Consider the following 18,136-nt stretch of genomic DNA (forward strand, 5'->3'; position numbering starts at 1 on the left):
CCAGGCACAGGCTGCCCAGTGCCTCATCCTCCCCTTCAGGGGCTGCTCCCCAGCAGCACAGCTCGTGCCACAGGTGCACTGGCACTGCCTGCCCAGCCCCTGTCTCTGTCCCTGCCTCTGCACCCACGTCTCCTTCCAAAGGGGATCACGGACCACAGCAGGGTTGGACGCAGCCCATCCTTACAGCAGGGATACAGCACTAGCAGCAGGAGGGTGGTTTAGCCTCTGGATATCGCCTACACTGGACTTTGCTTTGCAATATGTATTTTCAGAGGTTTTACAGTTGTGATGGCAGCACAGTACTGACTTGATTTGTTGTTAAATGATGATGACACTATGCTGCTTATTTGTCTTTCCATGTAAAAATGGATGTGGGGTATGTAGATGAACTCTCATCTGAGAAAACTCTTCAAACACAAACCCAGCAAATTCTGGAATGTAAGTGGAAGAATATACTCTCTAAGAGATGGATAAAAGGTAGACAGAAGAGTGAAATGTCAGGCAGAATGTCAGAACCTTGTTGTGGACTTTTTAGAAAACTAAAGAGAAATACGAAAATTCTGGTAGATACTAACTTAAGACCCCAAAATACATTATTATACACTGTGTTTGAAAGACAAGTTAAATCTTTATTAAAAATGTGTATTTACTATACCTGATGCTATGTCTTCCTCCTACAGAGAAACCCACATTATTATAAACTTATTACCCTTATTAGTCCAGAATTCATGTGGAAGAGATGGTAGAGAATCACATTCTCTCTCACAGTAATGGAAAGTGGCTCCTTTGAAAGGAAAAACTGGCCTGTTTTCCCAAGTTCACCACAACATCACTTACGACCTTGATATAGCTAAACAAACATATGTCACTATAATACTGAATTTACAGAATAAATAAACAAACAACAAAATCCAGGCCCTTAGATGAAAAAAAAAAAAAGCTCCTAACATGATAAAAAATTCTGATTTTTTTCTATTATTAATTACAGTATACTTAATTAAAAACACAGGTCTCACTCACTTTCATAGGAACTGAATCTGATGCTAAAACCTGCACCAAATTTAAGGAATTATTAAGGATAAGATCAAGCTTCATGCTACAGCTTCAAGTTATTTCATATTTACCAGCAGGCAGAAGAAGCAAATCTGGCTGTGAAATAATTAAGATTTGTTTGTTAGGCCTTTTGATTTTTTTGCGAGGCAGCATTAAGAAGCAAGGGAATTCCATCATCACAAGTCTTTTGAAATCAAACTCCAAGTATTCATAAGAAATCAAATTTCAAAATCATGAATATAGACTTACAAATCATGTAGTGGGGTTGTATTTTTGATTCCTTAATACTTTGGCAGTGTGGATTAATTTTGAGAGGATCCTTGAACCATAGAGAAATAATACCAAACATGGTTTTATTTCCCTACACAACTAAAAGATACACTTGTGAGATTTGTGTGAGATTTGAAATCAAGTAGGTGCTTTTCAGAATATTCTTAGAATTAAAAAAAAAATTAACATGCAGTTTTTATAGGTAATGCTTACACGGAATTATATGATGTAAAATATCATTAGCAAGGGACATGCTGAAGGTTAACTGGAGTGATTTTGAAATTTCATTTTGGCATAATTTGGAAGTAATGCATTTCAACTGGTTTGCAAATAAACTATTTCAAATACAGATTTTTCAGCTAAAAGAGATCACTAAACTCAAAAGAAGACCACTTACCTGCATCCTCTAAAGGCATATCGACAATGACTTGGTCGCTGTATTTTCCATAGAGACCATTAGAGCAAACAGCAACTATCTGAAGAACATAACTTGTATTGGGCAGCAGATTGTTTAGAATAGCCCCCTAAAAGAAAAAAAAAAGCCATTTAATAATTTACTTGCAAATAAGTATCAATAATTTGAAAATGTTATTTTTTTTAATAACATATTTCTCTTATGAAGCACAAAGCTCCTTTCTTCTAGCATTAAAATGTGTGCTTTTTTATTTTATTGTCACAAATGGTTTTCAGTCAAATTAAAAAAAAAAAAACACTTGTGACTTTTTACATGGAGGACAACAAACCAAAAAACTATTTAGCATTGAACACAAGTTTGGGTAACATTATGTCTGATAAGTCTTTAAAGAGGGTTAGAGGAACAGATCTCACTAGTAAAATACCATGAAGCTGTAATCAGTAACTTAGTATTTATAGCAGCATAATTGTATTGAATCTCATTCATTGCTTGTGTAGGTAATTCTTTCACATCCATGAGCAATGAATTACAGGTTATTATTAACTGACAATTGGATTTTATGGCAGGGAGCTCTGTGATTGACATGCTCATGACAAGTATAGGCAAATCAAAACAGCAATCTGTAGAGTTTTTCCATGTCCTAGACAAGAGAAGCTTTTTCTTTTGTTTTAAATGGTCTTTGTGGCTTTATAGCCAAAAAACGAGATAATTTCTCTTCAATCAGCTCCCAGCTACAGTTTAATCCATCACAATAATTAACAGTGAGTTGTTCCACCATCATCCCTTTTTATGAAACTTGAAGAGTTTACAGTTACCAAGTCCTGATACCCATCTGTCAGAAACTCGTGCTTAGTCTGGTCTTCTCCATCCAGCTGTTGATAAAAGACAGCAAATCTCTCTATTGAGGTGTCATATACAACACGAGGTCTTTCCCAGGTAACAAGAAGACTGGTATAATTCTTTGGATCAGACTGAACATTTTCAGGTTCTGAGCTGCAGACTGGAAGAAAGAAAAGAGGAAAGAATATAGTATTTATCAAACGGTACAAGTAACTAAAATCTTGAGAGACCTCCTGAGAAAATCAATGAAAGTCTTTTTGTGTGCCTCAGTTTTAGCTTTCTACTAAAACATTTGAAATGCCATGCCATTGCAAACAGAACCAGTATTTAAACACTAGACTTCCAAAAGCAAGTAATGTTGAAGACTGAGTTTCCTCTCCCTGCCTCTTACAACATATTTTGTCAAATATTAGTATCCAGTTCCTAAGAAATAAAATATAAATGATAAAACATAAGGATTCTTATATCTGTCCTGGGAATCAAAAAAATCTCAACAATTCTACTTTTATGGCTCTATGAAACTAGCATTAGAAGAGCTGCATACTCTTGCCCTAGCTATAATAAACTAATCTACAGTAGGTTGTTTTTAATGGTCAAAGGTAAACCTATCACTTGAATTTCCCCTCAAGGCTGTTTGAATCTTTTTATAGTACTTAAAGAAGAGAGAAAAGGCAAATAAGAAGAAGCTAAGTATTGCATTAGTAGTAGTAATTTCATGTTATTAGATTTCAAGTCTTGTTATTATATTTTTAGCTTGAATTGGAATAAATGAGGAAACATTTTTTACATCTCATAATGTGCTTGGAGCAACATATGTACATCTAGAAAAGAAACCAAAAAACCCCTATTTAGCTTACTAAGAAAAAAGGTGCAGATCCCTTGGAATTTTCTAAATGAACACAAGATACCCCAAGGCTTTGGGGGACAAAGTTGCATTTTGAAAGAGAAGTCATTCAGCTTTGCATTTCGCCACTTGAACACAAGGGGACACTCAAACTCCGTCAAAATATTTGTCAAAATGATTTCTCCCGCTCCCCAGGGAAGGTGGGAAGTTCTGAGGAGTTTCCGTCTGAGTGAACCAATGGAAAACAAGCAGCACGGCTTTCCAAACTTCTATGTTTGTCTGTGTAAGCTAATAGCAGAGGCAGCGTTAGTCTGTGTAATTTAGGTGAATTCCCTTTCTGCATTTTGAATCTACTGTGCTATATAACTGATACATTATTGTATTAATTACACTTAATTATTTTAACTGATGCAGAGAAAGAGCAAATTTTAAAAAAATCTCATGTTGTGTCCATTCCATTCCATTCCATTCCATTCCATTCCATTCCATTCCATTCCATTCCATTCCATTCCATTCCATTCCATTCCATTCCATTCCATTCCATTCCATTCCATTCCTAAAATGTGTCATTCCTCTTCATTTCCACCAGATGGCAAGGAGAAACCATTAGACTAGCCCTTTTCAATTCTGAGCATGAACACAGATGATTTAAACAGATTTCATTATTTTTCAATGAATCTAAAGACTCCTCAGCTATTTCTTCTCAAAGGTGTTTAAAATTCTTGTCAAAACACTTTTTTATAATATAAACAACAAGCTTCTCTGTATTCCAAATTCTTCTCTACAGTCTTTTTTCCTCCCTTCATCTTTTTTCTTATGAGTGAATTTGGTTCTGAAATCTCTGCCTGTATTCAGACTCATAGAGCAGTATTATAATACTTTTAAAGGTACAAGGATGGTGCTTCCAGTGTTATTTCTTTGTTGTCTTTTTTCCTTTTCCAGATAGTTCTTCTATTTTTTTCCCAAGAAAAAAAGTTTTCATGTTTGTTCTCCTCCTTTTGATGTTCATCTCAGCAATGACTGACAATATTACTACATGACATTCATGTACGTATTTCCCCTCAATTTCTTCCCAAAATATTTTCTCTTGCCCTTTTTCTGCTATTACTTCATAAATCATCCTGCTTATACCTTTTCTTTCCTACCAGTCAGTAACACAGAAGTACTTTACTCTGCTTTTTCCCATTTTCCTTCTCCAGAGACTAGAAAGGAGACCACATGAAAACTTACCTAATTAAGTACTTCTGCTGTGATACCGACTTTTAGAAAATCTGAGCAAAGAGACTGCAAGAAAGGGAGTTCTTGAATCTGTTACTAGTCTGAAGACACAAATGCACAGAAAAATTTGCAAAAAAATTCACAGGAAGTCAGAGGCCTACTCAAACCCTGGCTAAACTTGAAGCCAAGTCTCTGCTTTCTCCAGGTGAATACTTGGATTCTGGTTTTGCATATCACACCATGTTGTAGTAATGCATCTATCTAGCTTATTCTTCTGTGGAATAAAATGCTACCCATGTAACTTAGGAAATTTTCATCTAAACTTAATTGCATCATGGGGAACCAGTGGGGGTACATCAGCTAAATCATTGCCAGAAATTATCTGGGCTATGTTTTTGACCAGAAGACCTTTATAACCTGCCCAAATTTGGCTTTTTTCTCTCCCACCTTTGTTGCGTTCTTCTACTTTAGTTAAATCTATGTTTGAGATTATATTTTCAATTCAACTTTTCAATTGTTGAAGCCATGAAATCACTTAATTTACATTCAGATATTCAGGGGCTTTGTAGATCCCTGCAGTGTGTGGAAAAAAGCAATTTTTTCTATATGCCAGGTCTACACTCTCTCTGTAATGGAGGTGGAGCAGCACAGCAGATATCTGCTGGGCTGACCTTGGCTGGCCACCAGGTCCCCACCCAAACACATGCCCACTCCCCCTCCTCAGCAGGGCAGGGGAATAAATAAGATGAAAAAGCTGATGGGTCAAGGTAAAGACAGATTGCTCTCCAACCACCATCACAGGCAAAACAGATTAGACTTGGGGTAATTTATCACCAATAAAAATAGAGTAGGATAGTGAGAAACAAAACCAAAACTACGAAACCTCCCCACCCTTTGCTTCTTCCCAGGCTCAACGTCACTCCTGATTCTTCCACCTCCCCACTCTCGGTAGCACAGGGGAATATGGAATGGGAATTGTGGTCAGCTTATAAAACTTTGCCTCTGTTGCTCCCTCCTCATGCTGTTCCTCTGCTCCAGGATAGAGTCTTTCATGAATTTTTCCAGCCTCTGGACAGTTTTTTTGGAACATATTGCTACACTGTGGTTCTCTCTAGAGTCAGAGACTCGACAGATCATCTGTTCCTGCATGGGCTCCTCTCCACAAACCACAGCCAGCAGCCTGCTCCCGCATGGAGTCTCCACAGTCTGCCACAGGACAGGCTGCCTCACCATAATCTTCACTGTGGGCTGCAGGGGAATTGTAGCAGGCCCAGGACCTGTAATGCCTCCTTGGTGGTCAGCAGCCCAAGATAAGAAATGCCAAGTCATGATGACTGGGCCTTAGACGCCCCTCTCTTGGCCTTTCAGACCCTTGCTTATCTCTCTGCAAGACTATAGGTCACTTTCCTTTGACTCTTACTGTTGGACAATTTCCAAAAACCCTGTACAAACCCCTACTTCTGCCCAGTTTGGCAGAAGAGCTGTCCCTGAGAACCTTCATAGAAGACCCCAATAAAGACTTCCCTACGGAACCTCACACTGCGCTTCTCCTCTCTCTCCCCACGTCTGTCTGACACTCAGCAAGCTAAAAAGAGATGAATTCAAAGAGCTGATAATCGCTAAAGAGTTGAAATCACTGAGAACTGATCTTGCTAAGGTTGCCTGCGAGTGAGGAGCTGCTTGGGAGCTCAGACAGGCTGTGCTGAACAGGACTGCACTATCCAGCCCACCAGGCATATCCCGGCGGAGGCTGCATTAGGGAATCTCTGCTCTGCTACTGGAGCACCTCTTCCCCTTCTTCCTTCTCTCACCTGGGTGTGACAGAGCAGTTTCTCATGTCTCCCTCACTCCTCACTGCTGTGCAGCTTTGTTTTCCCAGAGGTGCTGCCACCATGGCTCCCGTGCCCTGAGATGGGTGGGTTGGAGCCAGCTGGAACTCTCTGGGTCTGACTCGGGGCAGCCCCGGGCTCTCCTCACAGAGGCCCCCCCTGTACCCACCGCTGCCAATGCCTGGGCACCTGCACCCCACACACTGTGCCAGTGGAAGTGTCCCACACACATCTGGGAATTTGAGAATTCACACTGAAGTCACATGGACTGAGGAACGTGAAAGGGCAAAGGCATGAGTCCTGACCCCATGTCTCACAAGAGAATTTAACTGACACAGCCACTGAACTTTACAGGGTTGTATTTCTCATGGGAAAACAGGTTGACCTTTTATCAATATATACTGTCAGTCTTGAATTTTAAGGACCCATTGTTTTTTATACCTTACTAAATCCAGGAAGATAAGAGTTAGGTTTCAGCCCTTATTTCCAAGGCCTTACCAGAAGGGTGGAATGGATGGAAAGTGACCCAATGTGCCCAGCAGCCACCACAATGGTTCTCAGGTTTACAGGAATAAACAATGATTTTTATTATAAATGGATTTGCATGCCAGCTGAGGTTGGTGGAGATTAAGCATTACAATTTCAAAACACTTTTTTTTTAGATGAATCCTCAAGCATGGCTGTAAGGATTATCTATTTTAATCTTCTTAAATTGCTACATACATATTGCATAGGGAAATTATGTATATCACTAGGCAGGTTTGGGGAATGAAGCATCTCCCATGCCCTTAGTAGGACTGTGCTTGTACACCAAAAATGTTGGGGATGTCACTGTTAGACAATTCCTGAAAATATTTTGAAAATTCCTGAAATTACTTTATAATGGAAGAGAAAGATGTTTCTAGCTTTTCTAAGAAAACTTAGTTCTACTTATGAAATGTCATGTATTAATTACAGCAGCAAATCAAGCATTTAATCCTACTGCCTAATGAGAATCTACACTGAACGCAACAGGAGATAATTGGGACTCTAGGTTTCACAACACAAAATAATTTTTCAGTTATCTACCTGAGCAATAATCAGTCTTGGCATTTCTCATACATCCTCTAAAGGGATTAAAAAGATTAGTTTTTTTTCTGTTGACTACTATGCAATATTAAACATGAATAAGCCTATTGACTCTTAGAGACTTTGGCATTTGTGTTACAGCTCTTACATCTGAACATTTAAGTTTAATGGTTCCTAGGGTTTTTAAATTTTGTCTTAAAATGGAGGTGAAAATATAAACGCTTCTCTAATGTTCTACATTAAACAAACCCCATAGTTGCATTTGTGTGCATCTATATACATGTGTGACCATATAAATATGCAAAAGTATGAAATCACACTTCTAATCTGGAGAACACCTTTAGCCTGTGCTTAAGTCATCTGTTGATGTCTAATTGAACACAGTGCAGTGAAACTGAGTTAAAGAATCTACATGTATTTTTATCCAAGTCATAACATAGTGCTTCCAGTTTAGAAGTTTTCTATATATTATTTTGTGCTTAGTACAGGAATCATTAACCTCCATATTTAGTGCCACATCTTCTTTCCCACTACATAATGTATTTTTTTGGTCACATAACCTTCTCAAACCTGCCTGAAGTTTTAGGTAAGACCGAGAACAGATTCTGTCTTCTGGAATTTTCTCCATCCATCACTTTCTAAGCAAACTACATGAAATTAATTTGGTGACAACCCTCCAGTCTCTGTTGAAAAAGCATCCACACTACATGATAAAGAACCAAATAGGGTTGTAAAACAAAATACTCTTGTAGTCTTTGAAAAGGCAGCTTTGTTGAAGTCTGAAATACATTAAAAGGGCACAGTAAGGAAACTTGAACTGACGTGATTTTCACTGAATGCTTGGTCAAGACAAGCATTTAATTTTCCACTCCATTTAATCTGACATGTTTTATGATTGCTTTTTTTTTCACTGAAGTGATAGATTTATGACTAATAACACAGTGTGCTACTTTCTACACAATTTAAAATGAGTAACTGCATACTTGGATGAATTTTTTACTGAAAATTGTCTTTTAACTTGTGAAGAGAGGAATGACTATTCAGTTAAGTACCTGCTTCATGAATTTCTTCTTGTCCAGTGTAAGAGGAAAACACTTGCCCAAAGAACTTATATTGCTGTTCTCTGAAGTTGTTTTGCAGGTAGTCCATCAGCATAACATAGCCAGACTGCTGCATTGTAAGCACTTCACAGAATACAGCTAACTAGAAGACAAGAGGAAAAAAATAAGTTAGATGGCATAAAAATTGACCAGATTCTGCTGATAGGCAAAAAACTCTGGGGAAAATATGTTGGAAAAAATCTCACAATGGAGTTATCCTGCATGGCACTTATCTTTTCTTCTGTTCTATCAGTATATCTGATGTTTTACTCCACAAGTATTTTTCAACCACTCAGCTGTTGGAGCTATGCTCTGCTCAGCATAACCATGTGGCTGGGGGAATATCCAAAAGTGTTTTGTACTCCCTTTTATCTGAGCTTGAAGTCTGGACAGCCTGAACATATATTCTTACCCTATTTTAAGACAAGAAATTGCTCAGATTCTAGTACTAAACTATAAAAAAAGTAAAAGATAACACAATTAATATATATGCTTTCTAATTTAACAGCTGATTAAAAACTTCTAACTAGAAAAAAGAAAAGCTATGTTGTTGGGCTGGCAATGAATGCCATAAGCTTCTACTATACACATGGCAATTTCTCTTTGGTATTGTGTATAATTGTTCAGTTTTACTACATTAAACAAATTACCTGATTTTCAGAAATACTTATGGTATCTTTAAACACAATCCATTCAACTGTTTCAGAGCATGGAGGAGATGATAGAGACCCATTGTAAGTGTAATATTTGTCTGTTGCATTTGGTAAGAGATTCAGCAAAATAAATGGTTCTAAGGCGGCCTGTTTTCCTGAGAAAACGAAAAAGAAAACGTCAGATAGTTAAAATACTACAGAAGTAATTAATAAATACAAATCACACTGTCCAAAAGAACCACCATTATAGGAACATGCTAATTTAGAGGCTTTTCAAAATTTAATCTCCAGAGAGACTAGCATACAAGTAAATCATGAAATCTTCTATTTTATTTCAAAAGAATAGCTCAAACCCAACTTTGTTTACTTTGGAAGGTGTAGTAAGTTTCTCCAACAACAAATAGACTAATTTTAGTATATTGGAGTAAGTTTCTCCAGCAACAAATAGACTAATTTTAGTATATTGGTTCACAAGAATTTTCTCACTGTAAGCTTACATGCAAGGTGCCAAACATTTGTCTCACTCTTGAATTTCAAAGAAAAAAAATTATTAAATCTTTGTTCTTGGTCTTATGACATGGCTTCAAACTCCCGCAATTTAATCAAGTTGTTGAGTTTTTTGCAGAAAATCACTGCCTGGGGAACAGTCGCCATGCAAGGCCTGAGGGTTAATATTACTCATGATTGCAGAAGCAGAATTTCTGTGGATCAGGATTCTTTTTAAAATGGTGATAATATAGTGAAAAACTGCAACAGTTTTACACAAATCAGCAAATGATGCAAAGACCTCCTCCAGGAGAACACATTCTGTAAAATAATAAAATAATAATGTGATAATATGATAAAAATAATATCACATCTTTCAGGTCAGCAGTTTACTGGGTATCTTGTCAGCTGGGAGTGAGCATGAGGGATTGCTGGAAGTCCATCCACAGAAAGCTGTGTCTGCTGGTAGGGCAGTAGGGTCCAGCAACAGCAATTGGCATAAATGGTAATAACTTCAGCAAGGCAGACTTTTCAGTCTGTGACAATTGTCTGCTTTACTGTCTGGTGCAACCAAAATAATGCTGCTTTTCACACCTTGTAATAGTGTAGATCCTTATACAACTTACTTCAATCTAAAGTTACTAATTTCAATTTCCTCCCAAATTGATAAGTACTTTTGAATATCTAATGAACTTTCAGACTGTGCATTAACTCATTCTTTTACAGGTATGTTACTTCTTCAGCCCTGTACAGATTTCTGATCTGTCTTTGAGGGATTGATGCCTTTCTTCTCTGCAGTGACTTCTCCGTTGAGTAAAGGTTTAAGAGCTGACTCATCCCCTCTCTCTCATTCATGTATCATGAAGAGGGAACATTTAGCAGTGTAGAGCAAAGCACATCCTTCCATTTCTCCTGTCAAAATGCTAATCAGCCTTCAGACAGAAGCTATGATTGCTATCTGGTATGTGTCTAGTTAACACATTTGTCCCTCAGCAAAAATGAAGTCCATTTTATATAGATGGTTAGGGACATGAAACTAGGGACATGAAACTTCTCATTCATAATAAGAATCCTGCCATATATTTTGCAAATTTGGATTTTAGAACACTCTAATGAGACTCACAGGCTAGATTCTCAAAATCAAACACCTATAAAGAATGATGAAAACCAGAAAGTTTGTCTAGAAGGAACAGGACAGCTCCTCTGCAAAACCTGAGAGCTCAGCAGCTGTGATTCAAATAAGCACAATAGAGATATGACTGACAAGGAGAGATTGTGTGCTTTTCTTCAGAAGAAACAACTTGATTTGGTTATGACCTGAATTTCCTGAGCTCATCTGCATTTCATTCAGGAAGATTGTATTCTAAGCATTGTTGAAGTGCCATGTAGTGGCTGTATCTTGAATCTTGTTCTGATAGTTTTACAGCTCCTTCCAAGGCCGTAGGACGGTATCTGTCTTGATGAATTACTAGTTCTCCTTTTTGTTTCACAGAAGATGACACACAAAAGTAATGAATCTTAACTACTTTATATTTCCACCCCCTATGTCTTTCTAACTTACGAAAGGTGTTCCCTTTTAAATTTGTTGAATAGTGTTTGTTCTCCAGGGGGAAAAAAGAAGTCTTGATTTCAATGTTACACTTTTGAAGCCTTTTAAAACAGCTTTTTACCTTCAAGCACCATTACATAAAGGAAAACAGACAAGGTTTCCTTAAAGTCATGGACGTGATGTAAGACTATATCCCTGTTCAAGACAGTGCTCATTCATATTTATTCATCTACAAAGACACCATGAAACTGAGTTAGAAACATAGCCCAGATCTCTTTGTGCACACTGAAGTCATGTCTTGATTAGCAACCACTACCAATACAATACATTTGGACTATTTTGGATTTACACAGGAGCTACTGAAAGAAAAATTTCACTCCTCTGAGTCTACTGAGCACTAATGGTCTCACTCTTGTAAGACCCTTCCTGGATACTTACAAGCGTCTTACCTGGCTTCCAACCAAATACAAAAATCCTGACATGCATGATTAAGAAGACTTACATAATAAATCGGATATATCTGGATTTAGCATTTAAGCAGTTACAAATTTCTCATGATAGTTATATTTATTCACTTTCATGTCTGTTGTTACAAATATTCTTGGGGTAAATTAATCAGAGAAACATAAAATATCTCAAGTTGGAAGATATATGTGAGGATCATCAAGTTCAACTCCTTGCTCCTGACAGGACTACCTAAAGCTAAACAACATGACTAAGAGAATCATCCAGATGCTTGGTGCCATGACCACTTACTGGCAGTCTGGGGAGCTTGTTCCCAGGCTGTCACTGATCACTATCCCAGTGAAAGGTCTTTTCTACTGCCCAGTCTGAACTTCTGACACAGCTTCATCCCGTTTCCTCATGTCTTACCACTGGTCAGCAAATGCTTCTCTGTCGTTCCACTTAAAGAAGTTGTTGACTGTGATGAGGCACCCTTCTCCAAGCTGAATAAAGTGACCTCAGACACTCTTTGTCTTCAAGACCTTTCACAATCTTGGCTGCCCTTCTCTAGATGCAGCCAAATAGGCTGATGTCCTTCTTACACTGTGGCACCCAGCACTGCCCCAGCACTGGAGGTGAGGCTGTCCCAGCTCAGAGCAGAGCAGGACAGTCCCCTCCCTTGCCCTGCTGGCCATGCTGTGCCTGATGCCCCCAGGACAGGGTTGGCCCTCCTGGCTGCCAGGGCACTGCTGACTCAGATTCAACTTGCCATTGAACCAAACCCCAAACCTTTCTCCAAAGGGGTGCTCTGCAGACTCTCCCTCCCTGGTTTGTGTATATAACCAGGATTACTCTTTCCCAGGAGCAGAATATGACACTTGCTAATATTACATTTCATGTGGTTGGTGATTGTCCATTTCTTATCTGTCCAGATGACTTCTGTAATTTCTAACAAAATAGACATGACTGAGCAATACAGAACCATGTTCATCAATGTCTTAAAGGTTTCATAATCACACTGAAGTAGAATTTAGTTAATCAGTAATCAATAAAAAATGGAGGAAACTTACCAAAACGACTAACACTATCTACTCCATTAATGATTGGATTATAATCCGGATTATCATCTAGTCCAATCTGTTAAAAAGAAATTGCATATTTTAACAGTACAGGCTTCACAAAAAAAAAGATTGAAAGCTACAGTTTACCACCAAAATTATAGATTATTTAAACCCAAACAAACTTATTTTTCCTATTTGCTTTTCTGCAAGAATAAATTAGAAAAAGAGATGAAACTTTTTAACTCAGTAATCACACATTGGAACCAGTTAAATTCAGTTTGAACATATGCTGTGTTTCAAGGCTTATTAAATGACACAAAGATATATTTTGTTTACCTCAAACAAAATTGATAAAGCTCTTAACTTTCCATTTCCTTTAACTGCCTCTTCAAAATCTGTAAACCGATCTGCATCATAGCAGTAGATCTGCATCTGCGATTAAAAATATATTCAAATGTTATATATAAAAAATTGTAAACATTCAACAATACAATTATTTATATTCCCATTCTGAGGAAAAAAAAAACCTCCCAAACAAAAAAAATTAAAAGAATGCAGGATTTTTTACCTCTCTTGTTTGTGCTATCTGAGGATGCAGAATGGAATTCCTCAGCAGTTAGCTATGTAAAAACAACCTCTCCTGGACAGCTATTATGGATGTAGGAATTACTCTTTCAAGGAGCACAGTGCTTTCCATGGATAATACAGTAAGCTGAGATACCTGGACACCTGACCTAGAGTACTTGGTGAAATCAATCTGTACATCAGTGATAAAATATGAATAATATATCAAGATGTCCCTACTGCATCTACCTTGCAGTAAGTGTAGAAAAGCATTAGTCATATAAGATTACCAGGCACTTTGAACCCACATCTGACTGCTCTCATGAGAATTGGTTTTGTTGCACCCCTTTCTCTCTTTCTCCAGATGCAGCTGGGAAATCTCCTCCAGTGCTGGGTGACCAACACGTATGGGGGAGTCACTGCTCCTACTAGCTTTCTCTGTCATGCCTTGTCAGGACAGCTGAGTGTGATTGGGAATTATTAAGTGGCTAGTGTGGTAAAAGAAATGACACTGTCCTGGGACTGCTCCTCGCTGACCACTCTTCCCCATGTATAGCCCTGGCACTATTGCTTTGCTTTCACATAGAAGTTCAAAATGCTTGGAATGAGGAACAGCACAGTTGCCTTCCACAGCTGCCTCTTTTGAACTGCAAGATGACACAATGCCATGTTGAGGGAAGAGAGTTTGGCCTTTTTGCATCCCAGGAAGAGCTGCTCCTCTCCTCCACCGCACTCCTGTGCTGCTGCAACCCGTTCTGCCAAACCAGCCAGGGAACCCTGGCTTGGCTGCCTAGGAATGTGGCTGCAGCCAGGACCTGCTCACATGGCCCTTGGCACATCACTGCCAGCTCTTTCCAGCCCATGCTTTGTATCTGTAAGGCCCAGCAGCTCCCATGGGCTCTCAGCATAGCCCTGACTTTGAAAAGTCCATTTCCACTTTGAACAATGAACTTGTGGAATATGATGGGCCAAATTTGTAGGAGCTTAACATTTAGTGACAGTTTTTTCAGGTTAACAGAACTGACATCTAATATGATCTTAGAAGATGGGAAAAATGCAGTTTAGACATTCTTAACCTGCCACTAACACGTTACACTGCCCTTCTAAAATGCATAATTTATTCTTAGTTTGGATTTAAGTGAATGCTTATATTTGCAAACAGATTAAAGAGATAAAAAAGGAATTCTGTAGAGTAGTAATGTTGCAGAATGTCAAATTGTTGAAATCATCAAAATCAATTCTATACTTTACCTCAAGAGGGTATTTTTGTCCTTCTAGACTATGTTCTGATCCGTCTGATGATGCGTTGCATTTTCCCCAGTGGAAAGTGATCTTGCTTGCTTTGAAGATGGTGTCTAACCCACCTCCACTCACATAATAATCACTTGTCAGGTTAATTTCCACTGAAAAAATTGAGAAAGGGAAAAAAAAAAGGAGTGTGAATATAAAATCCAGGCAAGGTATCTATAACTTTCATATTTCACTTTTAGGTGCTAGAAGTTAAATATGATATGCTTATTTTTCTGTATTTCAAAAGCATTTGGACAGGAAATTGGTTACTTAAACTAAGTAACAAGTGTGGTAATTTACTATTAGCATGGAGAATATGTTTCATTTCATGCTGTAGTTCATAAAATACTAATTTAATGAAGTGCACTTTGTTTCCTGTTATCTGAAACTAGACACAGAACTACACTAAAAAGCTCAGAAAGCTGGTTGGTCTAGCCACCAGCTGGCTGTTTAAGAAAATAAATTCCTGAAGTACATACCTTCCTGATAGGGTCTGTGTTTCTAACGAAAAGGAAAATACACACCTGTCCCCCATCTTTACCACAATTCTATATACAAATCATGAGGCAACATGACAAAAGAATATTTTAGCCAGCTGTCCTGATGTAAGACTCCTTAGCTGTGGAGCTGTCTCCTATGGGGAAAAAGCAATGACAGGTCTTCAGCTGGACATAGCTGTACACAAACTGTAGTTGGGACAGAGAATTTGTCTTCTGGAGAGAATGAGCAGGATGGGATAGGCTGAAGCCCCACATTTTGTTTTTCTCATCTCCAGCAACTGCGAACTGCTTGACCTCTTGATAAAACAGCACTAATGGTGTTCATTTTCCCTACATTCCTTTCCTCAAAACTTTGAAGACCATTTAAAAAAGCTTAGCAGTTCCTTGAAAATATCCAGATTGCTGAAGATGAGAAAGACCTCAGTGCACTTTAAGGACTTTAAAGAACATTTTTTTCAGGGGCATTTTGAAAATACAAAGCAATATTTATCTCAGCTAGTAGGGTAGGATGGAAGTAAATGGTTTGTGTAGTGGTATGTGGGAAGTACAGGACAGAAAGAACAGAAATTAGGAACAATGATGCTAAACTGAACTGAACTGAACTAAATCAAACTAAACTAAACTGAACCAAAAAGGCTGATCTAGGGGTCCCACTGGGAACTGGTAGAAGGTCAAACACAATTGTTAAGAGATACCTTCCTCCACACATATGCCTAAGGAGCAAGGAACAGTACTTCTAACAAGCGGCTTTTAGTTACTATGTTCCTGGATTTATAAGTGATTGTAAAAAGATTTGTCTGACAATTTAGATGACACCATAAGCTTTCTTCACGGCTGGGAAAAATAGGCACTTGTAGGTATAAATCACTTTGTTCTAAAATGTATTTCTATGATTGGTAAAACAAATCAGAACACAAAAGCACACATTTCTCTTCTTTGACTGTTAGGAGGCATCTATGTGAGTAATTCAGATGGAAGTTTCTATATTATATGTGTCTATGTGTAGGTGAGATAAATCCCAGCCTGAATTGTTTGTAACTTCAGTTCATCTATGAAGTGCTTTCAGATGAGTAGGTAATTTATTTGTACTTTTAAAAAATCATTTTTGCCTACCCATTACAGATTCTAGATATACAGTAATAATTACCATAATTTCACAGCAAATGCCAGCTTACTGTTTAGATTTAATGACATGCCCATGATGGGATGATAGTCATGATGTGATTGCTTCGGCTTTATCTGTCCATGCACATAAAAATTTGTTTGTGTGATTTCTGTTTTATTTAGCTACTGTCATCACTGTTGTTTTGTTTATTTATTTAATAGATAAACTCAGAATGCATCTGCTAAGTGAAATGAAAATGATTCAGTAACAGTTCTTGGTTGGTTGTTTGTCCTATATCACTTTTCAGACCTCTTAACTCCAAATGTGAGATCTCATTTTTTTTTACCTGTTTTGCCAGTGTTGCGAATGAAAGTATCTTCCAAAGTTTCCTTTTCCCATCCATGGAATTTAAGTTTCTTCAGATTCACATTAACTTGGGTAAGGTCTTCATCTATATTAATAGGCGATTGTTTGGCACCATTACAGGCAGAATATTTCTTGCCCCAGTTCTTTTGGTTCAAAGTTCCTAGAATTCAAAACATGTGGGGTAAATACATTTAAATGCAAACTGGCATCCATACATTTTTTATTGTGGTAATGTTAAAACACAGTTTGCAATCTGAGATCAGAGTACTGGCCCCTCTTTTAGACTTTGTCTGTAGCAATATTTAGCACACCTACCACTGATTCCTACCTTCAGCAGTTAAGTCATACTCTGAGCACTCTAGACATCAACACATACATTCTTATGAATCTTCAAGGAAAGCATAAAACAACAACAAAACCCTCATGAACAATGTACATGAAACAAAAAAAAAAAGCTTTCAGATGAACGGAATCAACATGCAAAAAAAGGTGGGAACTGCTGGAGAACTATCCTACCCAAATAACTTTTAATCAAACCAATGTTAATGTTCCTTTTGCCCAATGAAGTCATATCCAGCAAGGTTTTTAAATATAAAGAAGCAGTAAGATGTTTTGAGAATTTCTTACACAGAGGGGGAAAGGTAAACTGTTTTTACTCTGGAAAAGGAAAAGCCATGAGTGATGCTGTATCTGAGAGGCTGGCTGTATGGCCCAGCTGTGCACTCCACTGCAGCCATCTGCCTCCCTCTGCAGCTGCCCGGCAGAGAGGAGCTCCTGTGCTGCAGCAAGCGCCTTCTCCAGGGCACAGGCTGGTGTAGCATTTCACTGGGGCCAGTCCAGACACAAATCAGGGACACAGACAGTGTGTGCTTCACCAAAGACTTGATTATTTTCAGGAAATGGACAAGTACTCCACAAATCGGCATGATGCAGTAGCATCGGCTCTGACAATCTTTTGTTTATATAACATACTAATATAAATGGAACAACATTTTGTGTATGCTAATGTGTTTGAAAACATATAGATATTTTTCTTGACAAGGATTTCTGGCAATACTTCAAAATGCTAATTAAAACCAAGAGTTAATGATACATATTCAATAAAATGGAATGACTTCAGTTAACTTCCCACTTACTAGCAGTTAAGAACTAATATTAGTGTATGCAGTGCATATATTTGAATTCTACTAGTTATGTTGAAATAAACCAATGCTCATTTACAGGCCAGTGTGCCACATCCAAGTCTGTCAGTGACAATTTTCTATCTTGTACTCCAGGCAGGGACAGCTCTCCTACTGCACTCAGAAAACTCATAGGGGGAAGAAGATATGCAGACAGTCCTGTAACCATGACAACAGGCAGTAATACAAGATGCTCACCTGGACAGCCAGCTAGAAAGAAGCCTGAACTAAATTATTGAACAAGTACAAGTCAAGCCAGTTACCAGTATCATCTTACTGCATCAGAATTACTGCAGATGG

At 38.1% G+C, this 18,136-nt stretch overlaps 1 protein-coding gene across 9 annotated transcripts in view; it reads right to left on the reverse strand.

The window, feature by feature from the left end:
* Window positions 1-18,136, reverse strand: part of PTPRZ1 (protein tyrosine phosphatase receptor type Z1) — a 131,155-nt gene that overhangs the window by 41,881 nt on the left and 71,138 nt on the right. For 7 of the 9 annotated variants that reach the window (XM_064422276.1, XM_064422274.1, XM_064422275.1 and 4 more), the window contains exons 3-10: window positions 16,636-16,815; window positions 14,646-14,797; window positions 13,167-13,262; window positions 12,840-12,906; window positions 9,288-9,445; window positions 8,590-8,740; window positions 2,554-2,738; window positions 1,721-1,847 (exon numbers count right to left, since the gene is read on the reverse strand). In XM_064422276.1, coding sequence (XP_064278346.1) covers window positions 1,721-1,847; window positions 2,554-2,738; window positions 8,590-8,740; window positions 9,288-9,445; window positions 12,840-12,906; window positions 13,167-13,262; window positions 14,646-14,797; window positions 16,636-16,815 — 1,116 coding nt within the window. Of the gene's footprint in view, window positions 1-1,720; window positions 1,848-2,553; window positions 2,739-4,652; window positions 4,815-6,451; window positions 6,568-8,589; window positions 8,741-9,287; window positions 9,446-12,839; window positions 12,907-13,166; window positions 13,263-14,645; window positions 14,798-16,635; window positions 16,816-18,136 lie in introns of those variants that run through there. The other 2 variants (XM_064422279.1, XM_064422278.1) reach the window with 2 other exon arrangements.

Source organism: Passer domesticus, chromosome 5, assembly GCF_036417665.1.
Source record: "Passer domesticus isolate bPasDom1 chromosome 5, bPasDom1.hap1, whole genome shotgun sequence".
NCBI lineage: Eukaryota > Metazoa > Chordata > Aves > Passeriformes > Passeridae > Passer > Passer domesticus.